The sequence below is a fragment of the Lepidochelys kempii genome, chromosome 5, assembly GCF_965140265.1.
Source record: "Lepidochelys kempii isolate rLepKem1 chromosome 5, rLepKem1.hap2, whole genome shotgun sequence".
Classification (NCBI taxonomy): Eukaryota; Metazoa; Chordata; order Testudines; family Cheloniidae; genus Lepidochelys; species Lepidochelys kempii.
In genome coordinates, this window is record NC_133260.1 from 33,699,935 (window position 1) to 33,727,669 (window position 27,735).

The 27,735-nt window shown below is 41.8% G+C and overlaps 2 protein-coding genes across 4 annotated transcripts in view; both read left to right on the top strand.

Annotated features, from left to right (window-relative positions):
• The first annotated feature begins 7,305 nt into the window (after window positions 1-7,305).
• Window positions 7,306-27,735, top strand: part of ITGA1 (integrin subunit alpha 1) — a 129,590-nt gene continuing 109,160 nt past the window's right edge. For 2 of the 3 annotated variants that reach the window (XM_073343911.1, XM_073343913.1), the window contains exon 1: window positions 7,306-7,565. In XM_073343911.1, coding sequence (XP_073200012.1) covers window positions 7,502-7,565 — 64 coding nt within the window. In that variant the 5' untranslated portion in view covers window positions 7,306-7,501. Of the gene's footprint in view, window positions 7,566-7,726; window positions 7,900-27,735 lie in introns of those variants that run through there. The other variant, XM_073343912.1, reaches the window with a different exon arrangement.
• PELO (pelota mRNA surveillance and ribosome rescue factor) lies at window positions 14,167-25,916 on the top strand. Its single transcript, XM_073343914.1, has 2 exons — window positions 14,167-15,741; window positions 17,415-25,916. The coding sequence occupies exons 1-2, from the start codon at window positions 15,016-15,018 to the stop codon at window positions 17,844-17,846; spliced, it is 1,158 nt and encodes a 385-aa protein (XP_073200015.1). The 5' UTR covers window positions 14,167-15,015; the 3' UTR covers window positions 17,847-25,916.

Genomic DNA, 27,735 nt, shown 5'->3' on the forward strand with positions numbered 1-27,735 from the left:
GACAGAGCAGTGCTGCAGGCAGAGACCCGGGAAGCTAAAGGCAACTCCTGGTAGGCTGCAAGAATCTGTAGGCTGAGGCAAGGGCAAAGAGGGTGCTGGGCCTATGGGGAAGTGGCTCAGGGAGATCTACAGAGGAGTCAAAGGGGATGCAGCAAGTGACAGCCATCTACAGGGTCCCTAAGGCTGAGACCCAGAGTAGTGGGCAGGCCCAGGTCCCTCCCCCAGTTGCCACTGAGGGAAGTGGCTGGACAGATATTGCAGAGCCCCTGGAAGAGAGGAACCCAGAGCATAACATGGCCGGAGGGTTGTGTCACTGAAGAGGATGCCACAATCCTGGGAGCGACGTGGGTCGCAGAGCAGAAGTGATGGCATTGAGGCACCACCAGAGGAGGGTACCCTGGCAAGCAGAGCTAATTCCCAGGACAGCTGGCAAGTGGCGCCACAGTGGTGAGTTGCACCACATCACACCATCCCTTTCCTAATGTTGGCTTTTTTGGCTGCTGCTACACGTTGAGTGGATGTTTTCAGAGAACTCTCCACCATGACTCCAAAGCCTTTCTTGAGCAGTAACCGCTAATTTAGATCCCATCATTTTGTATGTACAGTTGGGATTATGTTTTCCAGTGTACATTCTTTTTGATCCACATGGCTTGTGATCTTTTTTTGTTTCTTTAAGGTGGTTCTTTTAACTGCTCTTGAGTCTGCTGTAGCCAGTCTGAGGCTGCCAGGATAGAGGGAGATTGTGGGTAATTCCAGGTGAATCTGGGATATAACTTTTAATTTGAAGGGGGTAAAAAAAGAAGGGTGTGCGGGGAGAGGTTGCCTTGTATAGTCACATTTGGAGCTATTAGACGCAAACTCTGCAGAGGGTAACAGTGAGGACCAATTGCTGTGATGATGATTTATGTAACAACATATGTACTATTCTACTGTTTGATTTACTCTCTCCATCTGGCTGTTCATCTGGGGGTGGTGGGAAGAAAAGGGGCAGGAGTGAACTGTTAATATTCTGAGGGCTTCATGACAAAAACGGGAGACGAATTGTGGGCTGTAATTGGAAATGGTGTGATCTGGGACAACCCAATTTATCCATAGCTGGAGAGTTTCCTCAGAAGAAGGCAGGCAGGTGCAGGGAGCAAAGTGAGTCATCTTTGTTAAATGATCCACAACTATCAAAATTGTCATATAGCCATTGGACTGAGGTAGCTTCACTGTGTTGTCCAGTGCAATAGCTTTTCAGGGTCTAGGTGGAGTCTCTAGGGGTTGAAGGAGTCTGAGGGGTTTACTGCACTGCATCTTGGTGAGGGCACATTCATTACAGAAGGCAACATATGCCTGTGTTGTCAATCACAGAAATTAGATAATAAAAGCTGGGCCTTGGCACAACCAAAATGCTGCACCAAGGGGGAATTGTGACATGGTTGCAGGGTTGCAACTCATGAGAGTTCGGGGAGGGAACATATGTGTCCCTTCACAAAAGAGAGCCCATTGCAGGCACTGTGCAATTATTTGTTTATAGCTTCCTGTTCATGGCGGGGATCCCCATGGTAAAGACCACACAGATTAGATCAAACAGTTCCTGGTGGAATGTTGCACTGAGGAAGTTATGGGGTTTAAAGATGTACGAGGTTTCTTGATTAGGCCCTTTTGGGTCAATGTAGTACTCTCCCTTCTGGGAAAGTGCCATTATGGGATCCCAGAGAGTAGGAGATACAAAGTCAAAACAGGAAAAGAATAAGGCCCACCAAAGCTGTTGCTGATTGATAGACTTGGCCCTGCAGAAATACTCCAAGTTCTTGCAGTCAGTGTAGACCTGAACCAGATACCAAACTCTTTTAAGTTAGTGGTTCCACTCTTCAAAGACAACTTTAGCCACCAGAAGTTCCTTGTCTAAGACTTCATAATTTTCCTCCACAAGGGTGAGCTTCCTAGCACAGAAGGTGCACGGATACGATATCTGCTGGGGTCCACACCTCTGGGAGACTGCCACTCCAATTGCCATATTGGAGGCATCTGCTTTGACAATAAAAGCTTGTATGGTGTCTTGGTGGGTTAATATGGAAGTGGTGTTCAATGCAAGCTTTCGATGCTCAAAGGGATGCTGGGACTCGGAGGACCAAGGGAACTTTGCACTCTTGCAGAGCACTTATGTAAGAAGTGTGATTTTTCTCAGAGAACCTTGGAATAAACTGATGGTAAAAGTTTGCAAAGCCCAAGAAGCACTATAGGTTACAGACATTTTGAGGCATTGCCCAACAGTGGACCTTTATATTACAGGTCCATTTTTGATAGTCTCCGGAGGCATGATAAACTCCAGAAACTCTATGTATGCATGGTCAAAAGCACATTTCTCCAACTTGGCACAGCACAGAGGCCATGTTGGTAAAGTCTCTCCAGAACAGTTCAGACATGTATGGTGTGTTGCTCAGGGTTGTCCAAGAAAACAAGTATAGTGCTAAGATACATACTGGTCCATGATGTCCTGACACTGATGAGATGTTTGAATGTGGTGGAGACAGGAAGGTAGGGTCTGATGTAGCAGAAAGCCAGGAATTCACCCAGTTGCACACACAACTTCCTGTGTCTCCTTCTGGATTAAATAGTGCAACCAGACCAATTGGTGGGGTTGGCTGTCCTCCAGTAAAGACTCCCAAAGGCAGTGCCTTAGGTTGAGCTAGGGTTCCACTAGCCACTTGGCCCACCAGTTATTAACAAGCTGCTGGATAGAGGCCAGAATGCAAAGGTTGTCACAGACCCACATTCACAGGCTGGTTCTAGGCACCAGCCTAGCAAGCAGGTGTCTGGGGTGGCAAACGGGAAAGCGTTGCACAGCGGTGGATTTCGGCGGCACGCCAGTGGCAGCTCCTCCGCCTCCCTCTTCGGTGGAATGCCTGCGGCAGGTCCTCCTCTGGCTCCCTCTTCGGTGGCATTTTCCTTCGCCACTTGAGGCAGCAAAAAAGGTAGAGCCAGCCCTGCGCGTTCAGGACCCATGGATCCTCACAATCAAGCATCAATTAAAAGCACAGTGTAGTGCTGGAACTATTCTAGATCCTGCAAGGTCTTACTCCGTGTTCTTCGTGAAGGAGCCCTTGAACCTTTCAGACATAATGTGTCAGATGAATTTGGATATGGTCCTAGAGTCAGATGGAAAAGCTGGAGAGCACGAATATGGACAACAGAACAAACCAAACTGAACGACATTTCGAAGACTATGAATAAGCAAATGTACTAATGGGATGTAACAAAATACAAATGGAAGCTTAATTACATCTACAACATAATAAAATCAATAGAGATAATAAGGGCTACAAGTAATGAAGACAGACAGAAACTATATAGTCACATTTGAACATGTGGTGTCTTGCAAGTATTGAACATAAAGATAGTGTGGTGATCACCTCAGTGATGGACATAACTGGAACATAGGTAAATATCAATATCATGCCCCCCTGAGAATTACTGATGTTATTAAACTATCCATCTAATGGAAGTCCATGCTCAGTGCACTTCTGACAATTTGAAGCTGCAGTCTTGTGGTGTTCGCTGTGTGCTACCAATTAGCAGCTGTCTTTTCCCACTACAGGAAGTGAATACCTCCTTGGAAAGTTAATGGAAGTTGCTCATATCCTACAACGAAAAAGAGGGCCCATGGAACGTGGATCCCACATATGACCAGTCGGGTAAGTCACTCTATTTAGAAGACCATGTGAATCTGCACAGTATTTTTAAAGCTTTGGCCTTGTTCTTTCATCCACCACCCACTAGATGGGAATCACTCCCTTTGGTTTCAGTGGGCATGACTTCTATCCACAGGGAGAAGATTCAGTCCCCTTTTGAGTTTTTTACCATTTTATTTCCTCTCAGACCCCTATCTAGCATAACACTTAAACTCATGCATACCTGTAAGCACTTGAGTATGCTCATTTGGCTTCAAAGGGACTACAAATGTGTTTGAAGTACTTTGCTGTATCAGGGACTGACAGAGGAGTTCTGCTAAAGACAAATAGTTCTCACTTTATGCTACTTTATAAAAAAAATCCTCCATGGATATTTTTATGACATTTTACAAGAGAGCCAAAGAATTTACAAGACCTTGAGATTATTTTAAAATTAGCTTTTACTTTCTTTTCCAGCCAACACAATATATGAGATTTTTTTTTACTGAGCTACTCTGATCCACTGAATCTGTCAGCATTTGATAGGGTGATGTTCTGATATAAAAAAATACCTAACTGTGATGGGCAACAAGGAGTTAAGGAGCTGCTCTGGCTCATCCTGCTCGGCCCCACCACACCTGCAAGAGGTGCACAGGCAGAAAGAGGAATCAAAAGGGAGCAGAACAGCTCATTTGCGGGCACAACAGGGAAGAGAGCAGACTTGTAACTTGCAGCACCTGAGAGAAGAACTGAGGGAATGCAGGATCTCTCCCTACAACAACTGCCGAAAGACCCTCCTCTGAGGGAAGGGAGGACCTGCTTCAGGTATACCCTGAGACTGAGGGAGGCATTTCCCCCATCTCTGTCATGTGGACTCAGTTTATTTGTGTTAATTCTCCTCCTTTTGTTTATGGGCTACCCCTGAAGAGGAGAGATTTGGAACTAACCTGGCTGGAGGGACAAGGCATGAGAGAAGGCAGCCGTCACTTCCAGAGGAAGAAAGTTACCATTCCCTGCCTGGCCATGAAGAGCCACCATGTGGTGAACTGACCCCCTTCACGCTTTCCTGTACAGACTGTAAACATGGATAATAGAGGGGTGGTAGGAAGTGGCCCAGGAAGGGCAGCCTTAAGGTGCTTCTGGGTGCTGGACCCTTTTGTTGCTCTCATAGGGCCCTGGACTGGAGCCCAGTGCAGTGGGAGGGCCTGGGTTCCCCTACCAAAACTCCCTTTGCAGGTTGAAGGACCTAAGCCCTAACCATTAGGCAATGGTCCCTATGAGTAAAGAGCATAACACCAACCTACTAAACACCCAAGCAACTCAAAATACCCACATATCAAGCAGGTACTTCCACATATACCTATTAACTATCACTAAAGTAAAAGTTTTTAAAAATTCATAGAGTATTTAGCTAGGACTTCTCAGCTCTCTCCACTGGGGAATGTATCTAGCAAAATTGGCACTTACTGTAGAATCGTGTAAAATAACTATTCCAACCACAAGGAGGCATGAATTGGGCTTCATTATGGATCTGAATATTCATTTCCTTTGTTTGAACTAGGAAATAATTTTGGCTTGTCCTAAATGTGATGTCATATGGTTCAAATTCTCCTGTGTACACAGGAATATACCTAATCAGTCCAATGGTCCATCTAGTTCAGTATCCTATCACTGACAGTAGCCCTTATGAGATACTTGGGATGCTACCACAATACAAATAAATACTGATTATAATAATTCATAGGCAATTATGAATAACCTTATCAGGGTTATTTCTAATCCCAAAGAGTGAGTCTTACTCTCAGCCAGTATGTACATTTTCCACGTGTACAGAAGATCACAGATGTAGTATAGTAATATTTGAAATGGCCTTTCTTTCTTTTGAATTGTGCCTGGAACAGTTAGTTATACAATGGAAATAAGTATTTTGATATACTGTAAAAACGAGAGATGCTCCCCTACAGTTATTTTGTTTATGTGTGAAGATAAGGCAATAAAAAAAAAATCTTTAAAAGGTAAATATTTGTCTTGCAGAAAACATGCAGAACTAATCTTTTCCTTCTAATTGATAAGATGCAATCAGACATTTGTAAGATTTCATGAGGAAAAATACTAAATTATAACTTTTGCATAAACTCACTTTTTTTATTGCTCAAGATTAGCATTGGTTTGGTTCAATTTTATGCATAACTCTTACATCTGGAGAAAAAGTTTTATATTTGGCTTCTTACATGGGCACCAACAGTATCTAAGGTCCTGATCCTGCAAAGACTTCTATACAGTACTTGCTAAACTTTATAAACTGAGGGTAGTAGCATTGAAGTAAACAGGACTACTCAATGTTCAAAGTTAAACACGTGCACACATTTTCACAGGATCAGACCCACATTGATAAATTCAGCTCTAAATATGTTCAATCTTCTAAAAATCTGTATTTCCACAGACTGTACATATAAGAATTATGTTCAGGTGTTCTCATAACACTTAAGGCAGAAATAGAAAACACATTTTAACTAGGGCTAATGGTCATTAGTAGCCTTATTTTATTAGCCTCAGAGGAACTGAAGAAAATTCACTGAAGTCCTGGCTCCAGCTCAAAAAGGGGAGGAGAATTCAGTAATGGCCCACAATCTGTAAGTACTTGAGATCATGTTTTGAACTCTCTTTCCTTGCCATAGTGCAGCACTGCACCATCTCAATTTCCTTTGTTTTGTAAAGAGTAATACAATAACTTGGTAGTATGTTCAAAGATGAATCTCAGATCAATTGTTTTGAAAGGAATGTAACACAAACTGGATACATCTCTGGAACATCAGAAAAGAATAAAAATTGCCAGGCACATTTGCAGTTGAGTTTAAAATATCCTGAACATAGACACTGCTCACCCTGAAGTTAGCTCAGCATTATTCATAGGGTTTATTCAGTGATTAATTTGTGAAATTCCTGAGGGAGAATGGAAGGGATCACAAAAAAGTTTGGAAGTTGTGGGCAGAGGTAATTTTTGTCTTGTGCTTGAATGATAATGCAAAGCACGTGCAAATGCAGAGAGCATGAGGAAATTCATGCATCCTCTGTCTGGGAAGCACTGAAAATTTAGATCCCGGCAACACGTAGTTTGGTGGGGAAGGGGGAAATTTCCCCGATTTTCTCCTAGGAGCAAGTGACCGGCTTTAGGACTGTGGTACAGCACGTACACACTTTTAGAGTGACGTAAGTGAAATAAAACTAGCCCAACAAAAGCCGCTCTCAGCCTGGAAGTGTCTTGTAATCTGGATTTAACGCACTTCTCTTCATCTCTTTGATTTGTTTCATGTGCTGAGGGAAGGAAGGGGCAGGAGACCAATGACACGCCAGTTGTAATCCAGAGCCGGACATCCAGCTCTCTCCTACTGCCCTCCCACTCCCATCTGGGGTGCGGGTTGGCCGGTAGGAGACACCCATGAATTATAAAAGTGCATATGTCCCTTTAAGGTTTGCTTTGCTCCCTGCAGACTTTAGCCTAAACACTGAGATCTGACTTTATTTGTGCATAGTCTCTCCGCTCTGGGATCCTGCCACGTGGGGGTTTCAAAGGCTCAGAGACCGTTTGGGGTTGCGGGGGGGGGGGGGTGCGAGGGTGTGAGGGGGGCGCAACTCATCTTGATGAGAAGAGAAAACTTAAAGGGACTGAAACAACAAACAGGAAATGCCTAGCCCGGCTGCTGATGCAGAGGGGACCAGAGGCAGTTGCAGCGCACTGAGCTGTTCTCCCTAACAGGCAGCGTGTGAACGACCGAGCTAGCCCAGGGGATCTGCTGCCCCCCCGGCCCTGTGCTCCTTCACGGGCTATCCTTGCCACTGCAGCCATGGGCTCCCAGCCCCTCCGTAGCAGAAGCCCAGGGGTCGCTGTCCCATGCGGGATTCTGACAGGTGAGAGAACTCTTCTCTCTTTCCCTCTTCTCTGAAGACCCAGATCTGCCAAGTCTCGCTCCTCTGCAGGGAGGCTCCCTTCTTGGGGAGGATGAATCTCTCAGGATATGGCATCCCAGAGTCGCTTCAAATCTCTGCATCCATCATCCCCAGCAACCTCACTCCGCTCAGAGTGCCCCGGTTTAAGACGGCTCTTGGGAGTGGGTTTTTAAGAAACGTTTCCTCGCCGGGCGTCAGTCTCCTTTACACCCTAGGATCTAGGGGAAATACTCAAAAAGCAGGAGGGATGGGACACGAGAACAATACAAGTAGAAGCTGCTGGGCGAAGGGTGGGGTATGTAGGAACAACATTTATGAATGTGAACTTTTTTTCTTGGTTTCTGATATGGTTGACTGCGAAGGGCAATGTTAACTGTTCAGAGTGACTGTGGGAGAGAGAGAAAAAAGGTTACAGGGACGGTAGCTCAGCCCATTAAGCATGGAGTATTTCCATGTAAGGTCTTAATGTTGTTGGGGATTTCTTTTGTTTTGCCAAAAAAAAAGGGGGGGGGGGCAGCGCTTCAAGTATGGACAACAATTTCTGATATGTTGTGGGATTTGTGGCTAAAGCATTTGTATTTGGAGAGAGAAAATTCAAGGAAATGGAAATGAGTTGAGGAAATGCAAACATTCACACAACTGTGGAATTTGGCTCTCTGGGGTACGGTTTTCTTACAGTGTGAGCAAGCCAAAATAATTGAGCTGAGAACGTCTGAAATTAACCAATAAGCAAGAAGAAATAAGCTTTATATAAATCATCTAAATGGAGAGAGACGGGGTGGCGGGGAAGGATAACATTTATATTGTTAAAAAGAAAAGGAGTACTTGTGGCACCTTAGAGACTTAAAGTACTCCTTTTCTTTTTGCGAATACAGACTAACACGGCTGTTCCTCTGAAACCTGTCATTTATATTGTTGAAAGTGTTTTGTAACTCTTTTCTTCACTTTGGGATTGTTCTGAAATGAGATTCGTGTAGAAACCTTAACAAGTGTAGCAAACTAGGTTTACCAGGCAGTTGACAGGTAGCACTTTGCAAATGTATATCATGTTATTATAATGATCTCCTAAACTATTATATGATCCTTTTCCAAATCCTTATGCTCGGTTTTGTGTAAGCGATGGTGGTGTTTCTTTGTGGAGGGAGGATATGCAGCAACAGCAGTTTGAAATACTTATCTCTGGACTCCTTTTCCATCTGGAACTGAAAAATTAACACTTGTATTGGCTTCAGATGGTTCAGCAAGAAAAGTGCAAATTTAAATGAAGTCAAGAACTGCAAAAGTTAAGGTTCTTTCACGTGTGTACAATGTGGACAAATTAATAGTGCTATTATCTTAAATTTAATTGCCTAATCTTTGACCATTATAATACCATTGCATACACAAAGATTATTTTAATATCAAAACAATGAGGCTTCCTCAACTTTCACCCGCACTCACTCTCAATCTGTTTCTACACAGCCCCTGAGCCTTCTCTCTACAGGAGCTCTCTCTCTTCATGGGCACATTAATGAATTATTATTAACCATGTTTATCATAGTTCCTAAGGACCAACCAAGAATGGGCTACACAGAGTAGAAGTGAAAACACAGAGTAGCAGATAGTCCCTATCCAGAAGAACTTACAATCCACATAGACAAGCTAAACACAGGCTGAAAGTGATATAACAGAACTATCCCATCCCTTCTTTTCTTATGCCTTCACTACCTCTTCTCTGTTCTTTTCCTCTTGTCCATAACAATTTCTCTCCCATCATTTCTCAGCTGCTCTCCCCACAGCTTTTTGCATTCAGAGACCTCTTTCCCATTCAGAGCCCCCTGTCTTGTTCTGGACTGTTGCGAGTTCACAAGTCCAAGATATACTGGTCACATCCCTTCTTCCTACCAGTGTCATCTCCATCTTGTCTGGATTCTGCTTTAGCCAGAGCTACTCTTCATACAGGTTCTGATCTAAGATAAGCAACGAAAAACAAGGTGATGGTGCAACTTTGGTTTGACTAAGGAGAGCTGAGTGACTCAACTGCAAACAAGATATTATCTAATCAAAAAGAGGAAACTTCAGAAAATCATGTTAACATACACACCTTTATTTATTGTACTGCTCAGAGCTTGAAAATCAAGAACTGAACTGCTATATTTAAAAAGAAAATAGAACCCTTTAAATTATCTAGGAAAACAAAACAGAAAGCTAGAAAAGGTAGGGGTGAGGGAGTGAGCGTAGCAAGAGCTCATAGGTCCTACACATACAAATCTGTCTCTCTCTCTCTCTCTGAGAATGAATGGGAGACAACATATAATCCTTCACATTTCCAATTGAGCTCTTGGTATTTTTGAATTTTCTGAAATTTTTAAAAATAAAATTGATTGATGAAAAATGTAATGCATAGTAATGGGTACTTAGCAGATGTCTCCTTGGTCATAGGATCCTGCCCTACTGAAGTCAAAGGCATAAGTCTCAATGTCTCATTGGGATCAGGACCAGGTTTCTGGTGCCACACAACTCAGCTATGTGTTCCTCAAACTTACTGAGATAATATTTATCTCTCCAGGGGCTAAAACTTTTGCCCATTACAATGAACAACACATTCTTGAGCTCAGTGGATGCAGGATCAGGCCATCGGTGCAATACCCTGCTTGTAGTATATTTTTATACAAAACTATTATAAGAAGCAATTTACTGCTTCCAAAAGCTCTTAATGAACTAGGCTGTATTGATCTCTGTGTTCAAGAGATTGCTTACCACATATGAAGTTCAATTGTCACATTGTAACTTCAGATTTTAAGCAGAACTCCTGACTTTTGCACCTCTCATTAACTTTTTTTATCTTAATACTGCAACTTCTGTTTTAAATTGTCACCCTATGCTGCAGAAACAGGCAAAATAATTTGATATGTTGGGAAGTCAGAGTTTACTATTGCTTTATTTAAAATTTAAATTCTGCTTAAAGAGACACTCTCAACTTGAAATCTAGTTTGTTTGTTTTTTAAAATCAGTTTAAAATAGTTTCTGGTAAAATACCTGTCAATTTTTGTCCTGCTCTTTAGTCTCCCTGCCAGTTTATATGGTTTTACAATCACAATTTCCTATTTTTTAAAAAAATATTTCTCTCCCATGTCTTCCACAAAAAGGACCTACACAAAATAACAGGGAAACTGTTTAAATGACTGAGTTCAATTCTACAATCATTATGCTTGTGCTTAATTTTACACAAGAAAGTAGTTGCAAGAGACCAGATCCTCAGTTATGGAAACTGTCATAGGTCTTCAAAGTTTAAACCAGGTGAGGATCTGGCCCATTGACTTGAATGGGATTACTCACATAAAAAAGATAGGTTTCAGAATAACAGCCGTGTTAGTCTGTATTTGCAAAAAGAAAAGGAGTACTTGTGGCACCTTAGAGACTAACCAATTTATTTGAGCATAAGCTTTCGTGAGCTACTCACGAAAGCTTATGCTCAAATAAATTGGTTAGTCTCTAAGGTGCCACAAGTACTCCTTTTCTTTTTATTAAAAAGATACTCAAATGCTTAACTATTTACAGGATTGTTTGATCCATGACATCACTTCATTGCCCATCCCACGACTACTTAGCTACTCTAATAGTCTTTTCTGAGGGACCTTGTTAAAAGTCTTTTGATAAATCTAAACAGTCAAGTGGTTTTTCTTTATCTACTACTTTAATGATGCTGTCTAAGAGATTAATGATTATTTTCCTTAGCAGAAACCCTGTTGGCTAGATGCTATCATATCATGAACTTCAAGTGTTTTATTATTTGATTTTCAATTGTTCATCCAATTTGCCAGGTACAGGGTAAGGCTTCCAGGTCTGTAATACTCCCCAGAACCATTTTATACACAAATACAATATTTGCTACCCTTCAATCATCTGGAACAATAGTTTAGAAATCTTCCAAAATCTACCTAGGGAAATAACCCTTACTCACGCATGTTGTCCCCTTTGCTTCTATAGGGCTATTCAGGTGAGTAAAGATTTGTAGAATATGGGACCTACCAGTTTGATCTTTTTCTGTTCTTCAGAGATCCCTGTATGTTAATTTTTTAATTAAATAATGAGAGCATTAGTATTTATCACAGAGATCTTGGAACAAGTGAATAGTGACATATGAATGGCTAACTTTAGATGTTGGTAGAATATCTGAAGTTGACAAAACAGGCTAAAATGTGTTTGTGTATTGAAGTTGTATTAGTTTCATTCTTAAAATATTTAACTTGATTCTTTCATATTTATGCAGCTGATCAGAATGCATAATTTAGGAGCACACGTCTGAAAATTCTGGCCCATATTCTTACTATCAATATTGCTATAGTATACATATGCTGTGACTTCTATAAAGAGCATTGACTGTGCACTGTTATGTTAGCCACTAGATGCATATATAATATCACATAACATAAGCCTCAGAGTAGATGTGGACTATGCTTTCCCCACGACAAAAATAAGTATCTGTTCCCTAATATCTATCTGTTCATTGTATGAATATAAATCTAGATTACAAGAACATAAGAAATCATAGGGATGGAAGACTATCAATTAGAGCCTGTCCACATTGCTTATTTTGTGTTGGATTAGCTATCTCTCCAATTCGTGTACCTCTGATATTTTCCTTCCAAATACCTTATGGTTTTTAAAACTTTGTTAGATGCTTCCATGCCTGCTCTTGACAGAACAGAAAAAAGATTAGTAACAGGAAAAGACAACCTGGCTCACTTATATGCCCTTTCAGTTTGTGGTTTTAATTTCACTTTCAGCATTAACTACTCTTTTTTTTTTATGATTAAACTAATGTTTTGACTCCATTGTGTCTATCAAGCATAGCCCCAGACCTCCCAAATGCACAGAAAAAATATGTTCCCTGCCACCCCCATTAGAGAAGTGCAACATGTAATCCTCTCCACTAGCAGTATAAAGAGGGAGAAATTGAGACCCCATCCTCACTTCTTGGATGGTTGTTGCCCACAGGGATACTAGCAATCATTGTTACATTTTTCCTTTCTGTTCCTTCCAGGTTTCTCTGCCTTAATGTGATTGCTTCTCAGATTCCTTTTTTCAAAGGATTCCAGGCCTCTACCCTTTTTGTATAACTAAAAGACTGGTCTTGTTACTTGCTAAGAATTTTTTACATAAACAAACAATTCCAAAATAAGAGTTTTCTACGACGGCCTGCACTGAAATACCTGAAAGTGCAAACTGCACCTCTAATTTCAGTTCCATTTTCCATGTAGACAAGGCCTTAAATGAGAGGAGTACGTTCAGCGTCTCAGGGCCTGAGTTTCTCAATTACTTGAGTCCATTTGATTGCCTCTATCATAACAACCTTTAGAATTCAAGATATAATAGAATTAAGTACGTTTTTAAAAAAATCCCATGCTAGGAAAAAGTTCCTTATTTTTTCCAATACGACTGTTGAAAAAATGCCCCAATTCTTTCTGCAACTTTTTCAGTATATACATAGTGCTACACGGTGCATCTACATGGGGAAAAGAACCAAGACAGTTAGTTTTTATTTTCTAACTTTTACTAACCCTGATATTTTTTTCATAGAGAAATTCTTATGTGAATGATCTGCACTTAATATAAAAAGGAGTACTTGTGGCACCTTAAAGACTAACCAATTTATTTGAGTTTAAGCTTTTGTGAGCTACAGCTCATGAAAGCTTAATTTCAAATAAATTGGTTAGGCTCTAAGGTGCCACAAGTACTCCTTTTCTTTTTGCGAATACAGACTAACACGGCTGCTACTCTGAAACCTGCACTTAATATAGTTTCTTATCTTGCTTCCTCTAGCACAGTGGCTTTCAACCTGTGGTCTCTAGACTGCTGAGGAGGTCTGCAGACTATGCCTAAGATTTCCAAAGGAGTCCTATCTCCATTTGAAATTTTTTAGGGGTCCACCTAAGAAAAAAGGTTGAAAACCCCTGGTCTACCTGGCACAATACTGCTTTTTAACATTTCCCAAGAGTTTTATCCTTCATGAATTCCAAGGCCAGAAGGGGCAGTGTGATCATGTCATCTGACCTCTTGTATAACACAAGTCATAAATCTAGCTTCATATCTAACTTACTTACTCTTCAAATTTGGCTTGTTGTGGGAACTGTAAATCTGGCAGCTTGTGGGAGCCCAAGAACTGCACTCAGGAGCCTTGGGTGCTCTGCCACTGAACTGCTGAGTAACCTTGGGCAAGTCTCTGCTCTGCACCTCAGTTTCCCCATCTGTGAAATGGGGTAAGGATACTAACCTCCTTTGTAAAGTGCTTTGAGAGCTATTGATGGTTAAGCGCTGTATAAAATGTAGATATTATTACTAATCACTATTAAATGGAAGAGCTAGCCAATGGCTATATGTGTGGGCCCGACTGACCAAGCTTTGTGCCAAAGGGAAGTGTAACAGAGCAAGGCCGTGCACCCAGGCGGGCCCGGCTGTCAAGCAGGGCGAGAGAGGCTCCAGCTGGAGATGCTCCACCTCGCTGCCTGCCCGCAGTCCTGGCCCGGCCCCCACTGACTGCGTCAGGAACTGCTCGGAGCAGAGGGCGGCGGCTGGGCAGGGACAGCGCAGCCTGGGAGCAGGGGCTGGGCCACGAGCCGCCTGGAGGGCAAGCGCAGCCCCGCTCAGAACAACGGTGATAGGGCCACGTGCGCCACCCCGATCCCGCTTCTCTCCGGACGGCAGCGGCCGCCGCCGCCGTCTCTGCCTCGGCAGCGGCAGCCGCATCCAGCCCCGACCGTCCGCCCCAACCCTGGCTCCCCGGTCACGGCCCGGGCACATTCCGCGCATGCGCTAAAGGCGCGCGCGATGGGGGTGCAATCGGCGTCGGCGGCGCCCGGCTTTTCTGTGCGCATGCGTGACTAGGACTCGCCGCGGGCTCCCTGAGCCAGCTTACCATGAATGCGCCGGAAGTAATCTCAACGTCTCCGCTCCGGGTCGGCAGTGCACGCATGCGCTGTGTGAAGGAGCTGGTGCGTACGCGCGGACACTATGCTGTCGCCGGCTGCTTTTGAGTGTGCTGCGTCCTGTCACCAGCCAGTGCGCAGGCGCGTCCCGGTGTCGCCGCTGCTCCTCACTGACTGACTGCACAGTGTCGTCAAGCGCCGCTCGGATCAGCGCGGTTCGGCGGAGCGATCAGCCCCTTCGCGGGAGGGGTCCGGCGCCGGGCAGCACCACCCCCGCCCTGTGCCCCGGGCCTAGAGCCGGCCGGCCTCGTGCCACGTGTCCCCTCCGAGAGGCTTCTGTCCCCGCTGTGTGGGCCAGCGCTGACCCCGTCCCCTTCCCGCTGAGAGGTCGCAGGGCCGCCAGGCCGTGTGAGGCCCAGGGCGGCCCGTGCGTAGGCTGAGGAGCTAGCGCCTGTCCCCGTTTCTCGGTGAGATCAGAGAGGGGCAGGCCGGGCAGCGGCAGGATGAAGCTGGTGAGGAAGGACATCGAGAAGGATAACGCGGGGCAGGTGACCCTGATCCCCGAGGATCCCGAGGACATATGGCACACCTACAATCTGCTGCAGGTGGGCGACAGCCTGCGGGCATCCACCATCCGCAAGGTGCAGACCGAGTCTGCCACGGGCAGCGTGGGCAGCAACCGCATCCGCACCACCCTCACTCTCTGTGTGGAGACCATCGACTTCGACTCGCAGGCCTGCCAGCTGCGGGTCAAGGGGACCAACATCCAGGAGAATGAGTACGTCAAGATGGGAGCCTACCACACCATCGAGCTGGAGCCCAATCGCCAGTTCACGCTAGCCAAGAAGCAGTGGGACAGTGTGGTGCTGGAGCGCATTGAGCAGGCCTGCGACCCAAGCTGGAGCGCTGACGTGGCAGCTGTGGTCATGCAGGAGGGGCTGGCTCATATCTGTCTTGTTACCCCCAGCATGACACTGACCCGGGCTAAGATTGAAGTGAACATCCCCAGAAAACGAAAGGGTAATTGCAGTCAACATGACCGAGCACTGGAGAGATTCTATGAGCAGGTGGTGCAGGCAATCCAGCGTCATATCAACTTTGAGATTGTGAAATGTGTTCTGGTGGCCAGCCCGGGGTTCGTAAGAGAACAGTTCTGTGACTACATGTTCCAGCAGGCAGTCAAGACTGACAACAAGCTGCTGCTAGAGAACCGGTCCAAATTCCTTCAGGTAAAGTAGATAAGTAACCCTGAAACTGGGAAAGCCCAAAAGAGTGAAGAGTTATACAGTGTGACAAGAAGGTGTTATAAGTAAAGTGACATTAACACAAAGAAAACTTAGGCTGAACATCAAGAGAAATTTATTTTTTGTGAGATCTTAAATGATGGGCTAGTAAGGAATGTAGGTGTCCTTTTGTTTGGGACATTTAAATCTAGACTAGATAAAGCAGTAGATAATTAAATGCAGCAGTGCAAAGGTAAGGATGGCATGGTATGGTATTGCTACCCTTACTTCTGCACTGCTACCTGCAGAGCTGTATTCTCAGTCAGCAGCTGACACTCTGTGGCCGCCCAGCTCTGAAGGCAGCAGCACAGAAGTAAGGGTGGTATGGTATGGTTTTGGTATGCCACCCTGACTTCTGTGCTGCCTTCAGAGCTGGGTGCCCAGCCACCAGCTGCTGCTCTCTGGCCACCCAGTTCTGAAGGCAGCAAAGAAGTCAGGGTGGCATACCAAAACCATACCATACCACCGAGGTAAGGGTGGCAATACCATGTGATCCCCCACCCCCAAATAACCGTGCGACACCCCCCCCCCCCGCAACTCCCTTTTGGGCCAGGACCCCCAATTTGAGAAATGCTGGTCTCCCCCGTGAAATCTATATAGTGTAAGGTAGAAAAAGACCAGAATTCATGGTGGGAGTCCAGATTTCACAGTCCGTGACGCGTTTTTCATGGCCGTGAATTTGGTAGGGCCCTAATCATGAGTGTTTAATGACAAATTTAATGCTGCTGTGAAAAAAGCAAATGAAAACATACCTGTAACTGGCAGGGCTGAATTAACATTGCTGTTGAAAACCTTAATATTTGTTTCTCTTCGCGTTTTGCTGTCTGCATGACCTTAAGGTTTCATTTACTAATTATTTTTCATCTGACTTCTCGGGTATTTTTTAAAGGAGGATGAAAAAAATAAGAAAATCCAGATCTTCTTGGCTTCCTGAGTTTACTACTTCTGGCTTCCTAGATTAAGCAGGTCTTTAATCCAAAATCAAGCTTCCAAGCCTTTGGAGGTCCCAATGCATTAAAAATAGCTTCAGAAGTATGAAACGGGTATTCATTTTAACTCAGTGTTTTAACATGGATATGTATCAGGTATTATCTGATTTGCAGTGATGACCAGCATGAGGAGCAGGGTCCAATCACTACTGAAAAGCGTCTGCAGCATGTGCAATGCATGCCTCTTCTGAAGCATATATCTGTAGCCGTAGCAGGTTGTTGTTTTTTTGAACAGTTGGTATATCATTTCAGAGATGTAACTTTAGAGAGAAAAACAACCCATCTTTTTTTTTTCTTTTTCTTCTTTTTTTTTTTTTTCAAATGTAGCAAAAGCACTAGTTCCTATTGAGACTTACTCTGTCTAGTTTCAGATGTTTTTTGCTCTAGGCCAGTGCTTAAGATCCCAGGATGTTTAAAACAAATCTTGAATGATGGAAGCATTTTTTTGTATCCTTGCTAAATTCAGAGGTAGCTGAAGAGATTTTGTTCGATATTTCTGAAAAAAATTCACCTTGATAAAAAGACTGACGATGGAAAATTTCAGTTCACAAGTGAAACATATAAGACTAAGTAATCAGCATGGACTAAATGATCCACTTTTTCTTCTATCTATAACATTTATTATTGTAGGTCCACTCCTCCTCGGGACATAAATATGCGCTGAAAGAAGCTCTTTGTGACCCAGCTGTGGCCAGCCGTCTCTCTGACACCAAAGCAGCTGGTGAGGTCAAAGCCTTGGATGACTTCTACAAGATGCTGCAACATGAGCCTGACCGTGCTTTTTATGGCCTCAAACATGTGGAAAAAGCCAATGAGGCCATGGCCATTGATACCCTGTTGATCAGTGATGAACTCTTCAGGCACCAGGATGTGGCTTCTCGCAGCCGATATGTGCGGCTGGTAGATAGTGTGCGGGAGAACATGGGCACAGTGCGCATATTCTCCAGCCTCCATGTGTCTGGGGAGCAGCTTGGCCAGCTGACAGGGGTAGCAGCTATCCTGCGTTTCCCTGTTTCTGAGCTCTCTGACCAAGAGGAGGAATCCAGTTCTGAAGAGGACTGATGATGATAGCTCACTCCACCCTTCCCTCATAGCATAATAAGACTAAAATGACAGTCATGGCACTTCCTTTCCAAATACTGCAAGCAGATGTGCCATGGCATGCAATTTAACTTTTTGAGGACAATATTTTTTAAGGTGTCTGGTTTTGTTCAACACACTCTACTGGATAGTCATGTATATTTGCACTTGCTGTGGTGATGATGATGATGGGTATACTATAGGTTGGGGTTGACCATTGTTTGTACAAACTACATTCTGGATCTCCAAGAGCACAACAAACTAATATAAAATTCTCTGATTTGGTTCCTGAAAGCTGCTGATTAGGTATTTTAAAGCAGATGAGTTTCTTTGCCTTTGGGTGAATGTACAAAAAAGGATAATAAATTAAGAGGGGAAAAAACACTAAAATGTCACATTTCCTATTTTAAGTTATGTGCTTGCAAACAATACTACAAAGTATGGGAAGCAACGTGTTAGGTATCATATTATAAAGAATACCGTTACTTTTCAATCAGCTATCCAAGGCTTGCCCATCTGAAAGGGCTATGTTGACAACTAGGTCAGGAATCCAGGGGCCATACCTTACTGATGTAAAAAGGAGTAGATTGTAGTAAGGATGGGAAGAATACTAGATGTGGATCTGTCTTCATCATGAGTCCAGCCATTTGACTGAATTTGGCAATATTTAATACTGTTCTATCAGAAATGGAAACTAAAAAAACAAAACAAAACTGAATTGACAATATCTCTTTAGACATGATGGAAACTGCAGGTCAAGGTGTGAAGCTGTATGTGCCATGCTTTTAACATTTCTTTAAATGCACTACTTCAGATCCCTGTCATGTGAGCTCCAGAAAGTTGTGCTCTGTGCTGGTTTATATGCTATTAATTAAAGCTGGAGCGTCTGATTTATTGTTTTCTAATGAATCAGCATTGGGATCATTTGGACCTCATGCTGCAAACCCTTACTTGCATGAGTAAGGTTTGCAGAATTAAGTCCATAGCTTCCCCAGGAATCCTTTTGGCAATAGATAAATGGCTTGTATTACAATCTCACAATCTGTTGTTCTCACGTAGATGTTTTTAAAAACAGGTATGTACAAAACAATATCTTTTGGAAATAGAAGATCTAATTAGAGGCAGGACTTTGACCTTTTTGAAGGTAGTGATGGTTGGAAAAAGTTAACTTTGTTATTTCCCAATTTTATTTAACCTATTTATCTATATTTATTAAAGGTGCTCAGAATTGAGGTGATCAAACAGTAATTCAGTATTTCCTGGAGTTTATAGTTTGGAAAAAAAGTTTAGCAGAGGGGAAAGGGAGGGAATCTTCAGAATCTGAAACCCAATTAAGGAGGGGTTTTTGGGGGGCCGTTCAAGAGTAATAGTGTAATTTTTACATACAAATAATACTCAGTTGTCAGGCAAGGCATGGCCCCAAATTTTTTTTTTTGTTGTTTTTGTTCTTCTTCTTTAAATATAACTGTTAGAACTCAACTTATGGGCAGCCCTTTAATTATAACTTGAATTAACTGCAGTGAGTTGCTGTGGTCCACTTTGGATATCTGATTATAGGAATCTTGGCCTTAGAGCCCAATCATGCAAGGTCTTGAACACCCTCAACTCCTATTGAACATTTATCTATTTGAGGAATTATAAGTAATCACTGAATTTTTCTCTAACAATTAGCACTATTTGACTTAAAAAAAAAATGACATTCTTGTTGAAAGGCTGTAGTTTTATTGGGCAAGATCCTGAGCCACTAGCAAGGGTTGGAGTGCCCTCAGCTTACATTAAAGTCAATGTGATTTGACAGATACTCAGCACATGGCAGAACCAAGCTGCAATAAATTGTCTTAAATCTGACAAGTTAGTTTTATAGCACTAAATGGTTTCACTGTGTCTAAATACTGCATAAGTATTTTCTCCCTTGAGATAGCTATATTAGGCCTGTATGTTGGTAAGCAAACATCAGTGGTCGTTATTAAATATTGCAATAATCTTCAGGATAACACTGTTTATAATTAAGACCAGACTACAGTACTGAACTTGTATTTAGCATGGATAGCTAGTGCCCCCTTTAATTTGGTTGGATTAAAATATCTTTACATTGGTATAATTTGTTGAATTATGCTATCCCAGATTGTGGGACAGAAGGGCTTGCTGGTTGTTTGTGTCTTGAGTGGGAAAAATGAGTTCATTTAAAAAAACATTCAGTGGTACTACTTTTTTTTAGCCTTTTGTAGTACATGAAAGGTACAAAGTCAAAATACTGTAATTCCACAGTTCTACACTATGTGGCTCTAAGTATGACAGCATGTACTGTATTGTCAAATACAGCTCTTCAAATAAATACAGCTAACCAATATATCAATTTTTTGGAAAGGTATAATTCTCAGAAGTGAAAGAACTTATTTTCGCAGTTCAGTAACACTCGATTTATAGTGATTTTGTTTCTCTGCAGTATTTCCCTTTAAGTTTAGAATTGGGAGTTCTGCAGTGAATGAAATTTGTAAAATATAGATTTTTCTTTTAACTATTATTGCAGTGCCGCTAGTTTACTGGAATATACTTCCAGAAAACAAGACACCTGGAAATTTGTTCATAAACACTTTTGTAGTGGAATCAAACTCATAAATGATACACAAGTAACAGGTAGAAAAATGCATCAGATTTCAGGAAAAAGGGATGAAATCATCCTCCAGGTAGATACAGTAATGCAGACTCCTTACACTTGGCAGAGTTCCATTGATGCTGATACCTTTGTAGTTAGAGGTATTTGCCAAAGGGTCCTTTCCATACTGGCACGTGTACTTGCAAAGTTAAGTCCTTAAACTTATATAAACCATATACAGGGATACTTCACCACTAGAAGTCAGCAAGTGTTAAACAACACAGCAGTATTACACTACAACTTAGGACAGGAAATGAGTACCTTTTCTAACCAAAACTGCAATGGAAGTAGAGATCCCTGCACTGGGATTGGGCCAGAACATAGAGGGCCCCACCCTTAAATTTATGCCTTTCGGTTTTCAGCAATCACAAAGAGGACCTCAGTATTGCCTTTCTGAAAGAAGGATGAGAAGTATAGATTTATATTAACTCTATATAATATGGTTTATGCTGTGGTTACCTTATTGATCACCCCTTCACCCCAGATCTGAGACTGTGAAGTATATGGGACTTAACATAGAAAGAGGAGTCCGCTCTAGCATATCTGCTTGTAGGATTGGAATGTTGTGACCTGGCCTATGCTTAACATTAAGAGTATCAGTAGTCCTGTTTATTTTGATCCAGCAATCCCTGTTCCTGGACTGAATAATTCACTTGGGAAAAACCACTGCTGATCTCAACATGTAAGTGTTCTGGGATTTTCAGTATGAAATTTACTATAAAAATAGAATATGATCAGCAACTAAAAAATAAATCCACTGGATTATATATCTTATTTTATTTGCTTTGTAACAGCTTTTTTAGAGAAGAACATGATTAACACAGGCAATCATTTATCTTTTTATTTGGCATTGAGCAGTTTTTTTCTCATTCAGGCCACTCAAATAAAATGCTATTAATTATAGACACACAAAGGTTATTTTACTAAACTTAAAACAAATTTATAGAGCAGTATTACTCAGACCTCAGTGGTTCAGGAGCCAAGTTAGCAATCAACATTACCCAAAAGTGCCACAGTAGTGTGAATTCATTATATGTGTAATACACACACACACTCTTACAGTAAAATGAGTAAGTATTATTTTATCAACCACAATTGGTTAATAACATAGTAAAAGCATCCTGACTGCTTAATAACTTAGACTGGTTAATAATTAAATCACATGTTTTAATGTGTCTCCTGCTGCTCTTTGCAACACACATTAAAGAGCCACTTGCAACTCTTGAGCCTCAGTCTGAACCCTCTAATTTGAAACATCCATTTAAAATGCAGATACTAAATCTGGATGCAGTGGTAGTGGACTCAGGGATTCATGATAGTGAGCCTTGAAATGTAAAACTTGATTTTTAAGTTCCTTTTGTTACAGCAACACTAGTTAAATAGAAACTATGTAATGATATTAAGGATTATATTTTATTGTTGTATCCTTGGGTCTGAAACCCTCCAAAAAAACCTTAAGTACTAGGTTTGGAGCAGAACAGAATAGTACCAACTCCACTTATTTTTAACTGTTGAAAATATAGATGGACAAACAAATTTTTTCTTTGTTACTTAGCATATATTTGACATTTTGTTCTGTTTATTTTGAACTATACATAATGAAAATGTAACCTACTTATAAAAAGTGAACATATATATGTAGGCTTTTAATGTTCATTTTTGAATTAGCTCAGCTAGACCACTGTTTACATAACTAAAGTTTTCATATTCCTAGCTATGCTTTCTTAAACAGAAATGGCACAAGTTACCTCATTTTTAGAAGGAAAAATATGTCAAGTGTCAAATAGAAAAAAGGTTTATGCTACTGTTCATCTTATCCCCGGTCTGTCATCTGCAAAGCATGGTCTGTTTCTTATACACAAGATCTCTGAAAGTAATTTTCAAAACAGTGAAATTCTTGAAGAGGGCCAACAATTTATGGAAATGCTTACTGAGAAATCTGAGTTACTTTGAGGATGTAGTATCAAAAACATAAGGGAAAGATTTAGAAATATGCAGTTTTCATACTTTTGAAGTAGATTCAAACAAGCATGAATTTGGAAGGTCATTTTTATATAAAGATCTCTAAAGATAAAGAAACATTTTATTGTGTAATAAAGTGAATATTTTGAGGTGTGCAATTTAGATAATAGTGATTTTTTTCTGAGAGGGAATTACTTCAGGATAATTGATTCCACAGCACCATAATTATCTGATTACTTCCCCAGCTTGTAGGAGAAGATTGTCATATTCAAATGTTGTGTAGAAAAGTAACTTTATTAAAACCTATAGAACTGTTAACATGGAAACCCTGATTAAGGAAATCTTTATTCAGTGAAGACTGAAGTAAAGAAAATGCCAAACAGTTCAGGTCTTGCAAGTATTATATTAGGTTCTAAATTCAAGCTCCAGATTGAGCTTTTTGTTTTCCCAGCAATAGAAGGAATAAACACAGGCTGGAGAGCTTCTAGTCTGACACTTGCATAAAGAATTGCTGAATGAATAATGTTTAATGCTGCCAAATTTTTTGTGTTTGACTTATTTGGTGCAATGGCTCTGTTTAAGATAATGACCACTTGTATTACACGAAATATAAAAGGAATGAAAATCTCTTAACACAAAGCTAACCAGTAGCGCAAGCTCTTTCAACTGACTGAATTAGAAATATCACAAAGTCAAGTTGTTTTGTAGTCTCCTAATGTAAAACAGAGTATTAAGAAAAAAAATGTTAAATTCGTTCCTTATTGTGCCATTGTTAAAAAATTATTGCCCTTCCCCATCGCAGCTCAGAACTGTAGAAGGTGGGGGAGGGGAGTGAATATTGCTTCGAGCAACATTAACTCCTGAGCTGATCTCTTCTAGGAATTCCACTATTCAACAGCATGCTAGGGAAAGTAGTAGCTCCCTAGCACCTCCAGCTTCTGGCTGATCCCAACTGTCAATTTAGTTCTGAACAAGTACTGGCCCCTGATTTTTTGCCATTCACTTTGGAAACTCTGAATTCTGCACAAAATGTAGCTGCTGCCATAAAGCTCGAATAAATTAATCATACAGTATAGAAATGCTTAAAAGTTTGTGTGCTGGAAAAATGTTCAACTGCCTTTTTACTGGAAGAACTTCAAAGCCAGCAAACGAAATATATATTGCTGCAAGAATATGTAATGTCTTCACATGAAAGACAAATTTAATTAAGTCTTTCAGTGAAGCATTAACCTTCAGAAAGCTGGCACTTCTATTTGCCAGCCAAAAGAATGTTTAGGAGGAAGGTTATGTCTTTTCTTTATATGTATTTCTGCAGGCCCCAAATGTTCAACTTTTGTGTGTAGAAAAGACCTGATTTGTACGGTGTTAAACACTATTTCCTTTTTCTTTCTTGGGAAAAATTTGGCAGCCTCTCAAAATCACAGAACACTCCAGACCAGGCTAACCCTATCATATTAGTAGGCAATACTGCTGAAAACCCCTGAGAGCTGCCACAGCAGCTTTTGGTGGGAGGAGAGGGGTGTAGGAAGGGGTACTACATGGAGCAGGAGTTCCTCAAACTCCCAAGATAAAGAAATCCAAGCTGGGCTCCTATATTATATGGACCCAGCAGCCCATTACCTCTAGTGAGATGGCTCTGATGGCTCCTAGGGTGGCGGGGGAGAGCCAGCTATATTCTGGACATAGCACATAGTTCCCGTCCTCTATCTGGGTTAACAGCCTGCTGCCAGCTAATGTGGTTAGTCCTGTGGATTAAGTGGTATAGGTCTGTGCTGTAGTGTTAAAGGTTCATGTTTCAAACCCTGATGATCATTCATTATGGGGAAGTTGTTATAGTTATACATAAATGGGTTTTAGATTTGCACACCAAAAAACCTAGGAAATTACACACAAAAATCTGTTAAAAGAATATTATTTTTTCAAGCATTCTGAAGCATCCATCTCCCTTCTGCATATGTATTATGTTAGTCTTTAACTGCATCATCATGTACTATTTTTTGTCTCAGAACACCTATTTCATTCAGTGCACAGGTTAGATGCAGAGGGGGATGAATTAAAGTTGAACAGACAACGGTAAATCTGGCACTTCCTAACTTTTGAGTGTTTGACTTTGCAACCTACCGTAGATAGATAACGTTTAACTGTTAGAATATATAATTTAGAACATATGGAGCGTTTCACATCTAGAACATAAGCAAAAATTCAGCTCAGGTGCATAGTGACCAACAGCCATGACTGGGGTCCTACCAAATTCACGGTCCATTTTGGTCAATTTCAGGTCATAGCATACCATAAAATTGTAAATTTCATGATTTCAGCTATTTAAATCTGAAATTTCATGGTGGTGTAATTGTAGGGGTCCTGATCCAAAAAGGAGTTGGGTAGGGGGTGTCACAAGGTTAGGGGGGGAAAGCGGGAAGGTCTTTTAACACCAATTTTTATATATAATTTCCTTTTGTATGCAAAAGTAAAAACCATTTATGTATAATTGTAACAACCTCCCCATAATGCATGATCATCAGGGTTTGAAACATGAACCTTCAACACTGCAGCACAGATAGCTACTCTTACTGCTGCGCTGCTGCTGGCAGAGGCACTGCCTTCAGAGCTGGGCAGCTGCAGAGCAGCGGCTACTGGCCAGGAGCCTGACTCTGAAGGCAGAGCCAGCAGCACAGAAGTAAGGATGGCCTGGTATGGTATTGCTACCCTTACTTTTGCGCTGCTGTCTTCAGAGCTGTGCCCTCGGTCAGCAGCTGCCAATCTCCAGCCGCCCAGCTCTGAAGGTAGCGACACCAAAATAATAGTGGCATAGTATGATATTGCCACCCTTACTTCTGCGCTGCTGGTGCTGGTGGAGTGCTGCCTTCAGAGCTGAGCGCCCAGCTGGCAGCCGCCACTCTCCAGCCGCCCAGCTCTGCAGGCAGTGTAGAAGTAAGGGGGGCAATACCGCAACCCCTAAAATAACCTTGTGGCCCTCCTGCAACTACCTTTTGCGTCAGGACCCCCATATTAAGAAACTCTCGTCTCCCCCAGTGAAATCTGTACGGTATAAAGTAAAAGCACACAAAAGACCAGCTTTCACGGTCTGTGACACGTTTTTCATGCCTATGAATTTGGTAGGGCCCTCGCCATGACTATTTTGGAGGTTGAGTAGCCTTATATGAAATAAAAGATTGCCTCAGTTTAGTTCTTAGTGGGCATTTGTTTACATCACATTAGGACCCCAACAAGGGCACTGAATGGACAGGGATCATTTTTCACCCCTATAGCTGGACCTTCCAGACTAGGAATGAGGCGCACTAGCAGAGTTTTGTGCAGATGCTTACTTACACTTGTGCTACCTATTCTGCATCTGTTGTGGGAATTAACAATATTTCAATCTCCAGTACCTTTCATGAGCTCTACATTTAAAAAAATAAAATAAAATGAGAAACCTGGAGTCTCCTGTTTTAGATTCTCTACAGGCACTGAAGTGATTGAACTTATGTCACTAAAGATATAGCTGCACTTAAAATGCATTGGTGTAGGTAATCCACCTCCCTGAGAGTACTCCTGGGGGAATTCTGCACCAAAAAGTTAAAATATCTGTGCACAGTATTAAAATTCTACAAAATTCTGCAAATGTTATTTGTCAAAATAACACAATATAATCAAAAAGAAAAGGAGTACTTGTGGCACCTTAGAGACTAACCAATTTATTTGAGCATAAGCTTTCGTGAGCTACAGCTCACTGCGATGAAGTGAGCTGTAGCTCACGAAAGCTTATGCTCAAATAAATTGGTTAGTCTCTAAGGTGCCACAAGTACTCCTTTTCTTTTTGCGAATACAGACTAACACGGCTGTTACTCTGAAACCTGACAATATAATCACTCCAGTTTCAATTATTTTGGTAATTTGTGTCCAAATACTTATCTGCAAACATGTCTGTAACAATACAGACCCATACAAATTTCCCCAAGTGTAGAGAGTTAAAGAAATCCTATGACAGCCCAGTTCTTATTTCTCTGCATCCTCTGCCCCCAGAGCCCAGCTAGGGGACCAGACACTCACACTCCCTCCCACTCAGAGCCCAGCCGTGGGGCCCTCCCCAGCCCAGGCACTCACACCCCCTACCCTCCAGAGGCCAGCTGCAGCCTCCCCACCTCCCACAGAATTCCATCCACCTACCACTGTCTTCACCAGGGTGCTAGTCCGCTATAGCTATGTCCGCTATAGCTATAGATGTGGATTTTTCACAGCCTGGAGAGACGTAAATGTAAATTCCTACTGTAGACCAGGCCTCAGTATTTAGTTTTAAGGTTAAAAGCAACTGTTGACGTATATCTAGTTGACCTAACAATTTAATACTCTGGGCACTATAGAATTGCCTTGTTAAAATTAAATTATGTGTAGCCACTGTGAATTCTAAAGAATGGTGCATATACTAGGAATGTGTGGGTTGAAATGGATTGATTTGAATTACAATAAACAGTTTCTGCTCTATGGAACATGGGCCCTCTGAATCCAGTTCCACTGGTCATGATACAATCAGTATAGTAAAGTAAACTATTATTTCTGTTCTTACTAATAGTTCTTATTAATTAGCCAACCACTATTCTTGTTTAAAGTCACTCAATGAAACATTTATGAGGGAACTTGAACTTGGTTACTCTAGTTCTAATCTCCTCTTCCAGGAATTATAAAGTGCTGGATGTGGAAGCTCATAGCTTGTGCAGGCCCAAATCCCCTCCCACCACCACCACCAAGTAGAAGTTCTAGAATGTTAAATTAAATTGGAAATGTTGCAATATGTAAGAAAATACCTTAAATACACCAGATAAATAGATTTTTAACTATAAATTGCTAAGCTTGACAAAACTAAGATCCAAATTCTCTACTACACCCAATCTCCATGCACTACAGCAAGGATAGGGTCACAAAGGAGCAAACACAACTTCCTGATATTTTTTTTTCTTCTCCATTCACCGCAACATAGTTTAGAACAGCCTGGGGTCTTCCCTAAACAATGGCAGCTGTTAACATCCTCCAAGGAGCTGTCAGCTAGCTAAGACTAGTTGAAACACAATATAGCTTCTGGCACACCCTGTAAGCTGAGGCTGGAAGAAAAGGGTAACTGGCCAGTTTCCAGCCCCTTTGTACTGCTGGAGCTATAAAGTTGAGAGCCTATTGATGTAAGAGAATATGATAAAACTATAAAGTGAAAGTGTTTATTCACAAGAGTTCATTTCCCTGTACATGTTGGTAGCTTATAGC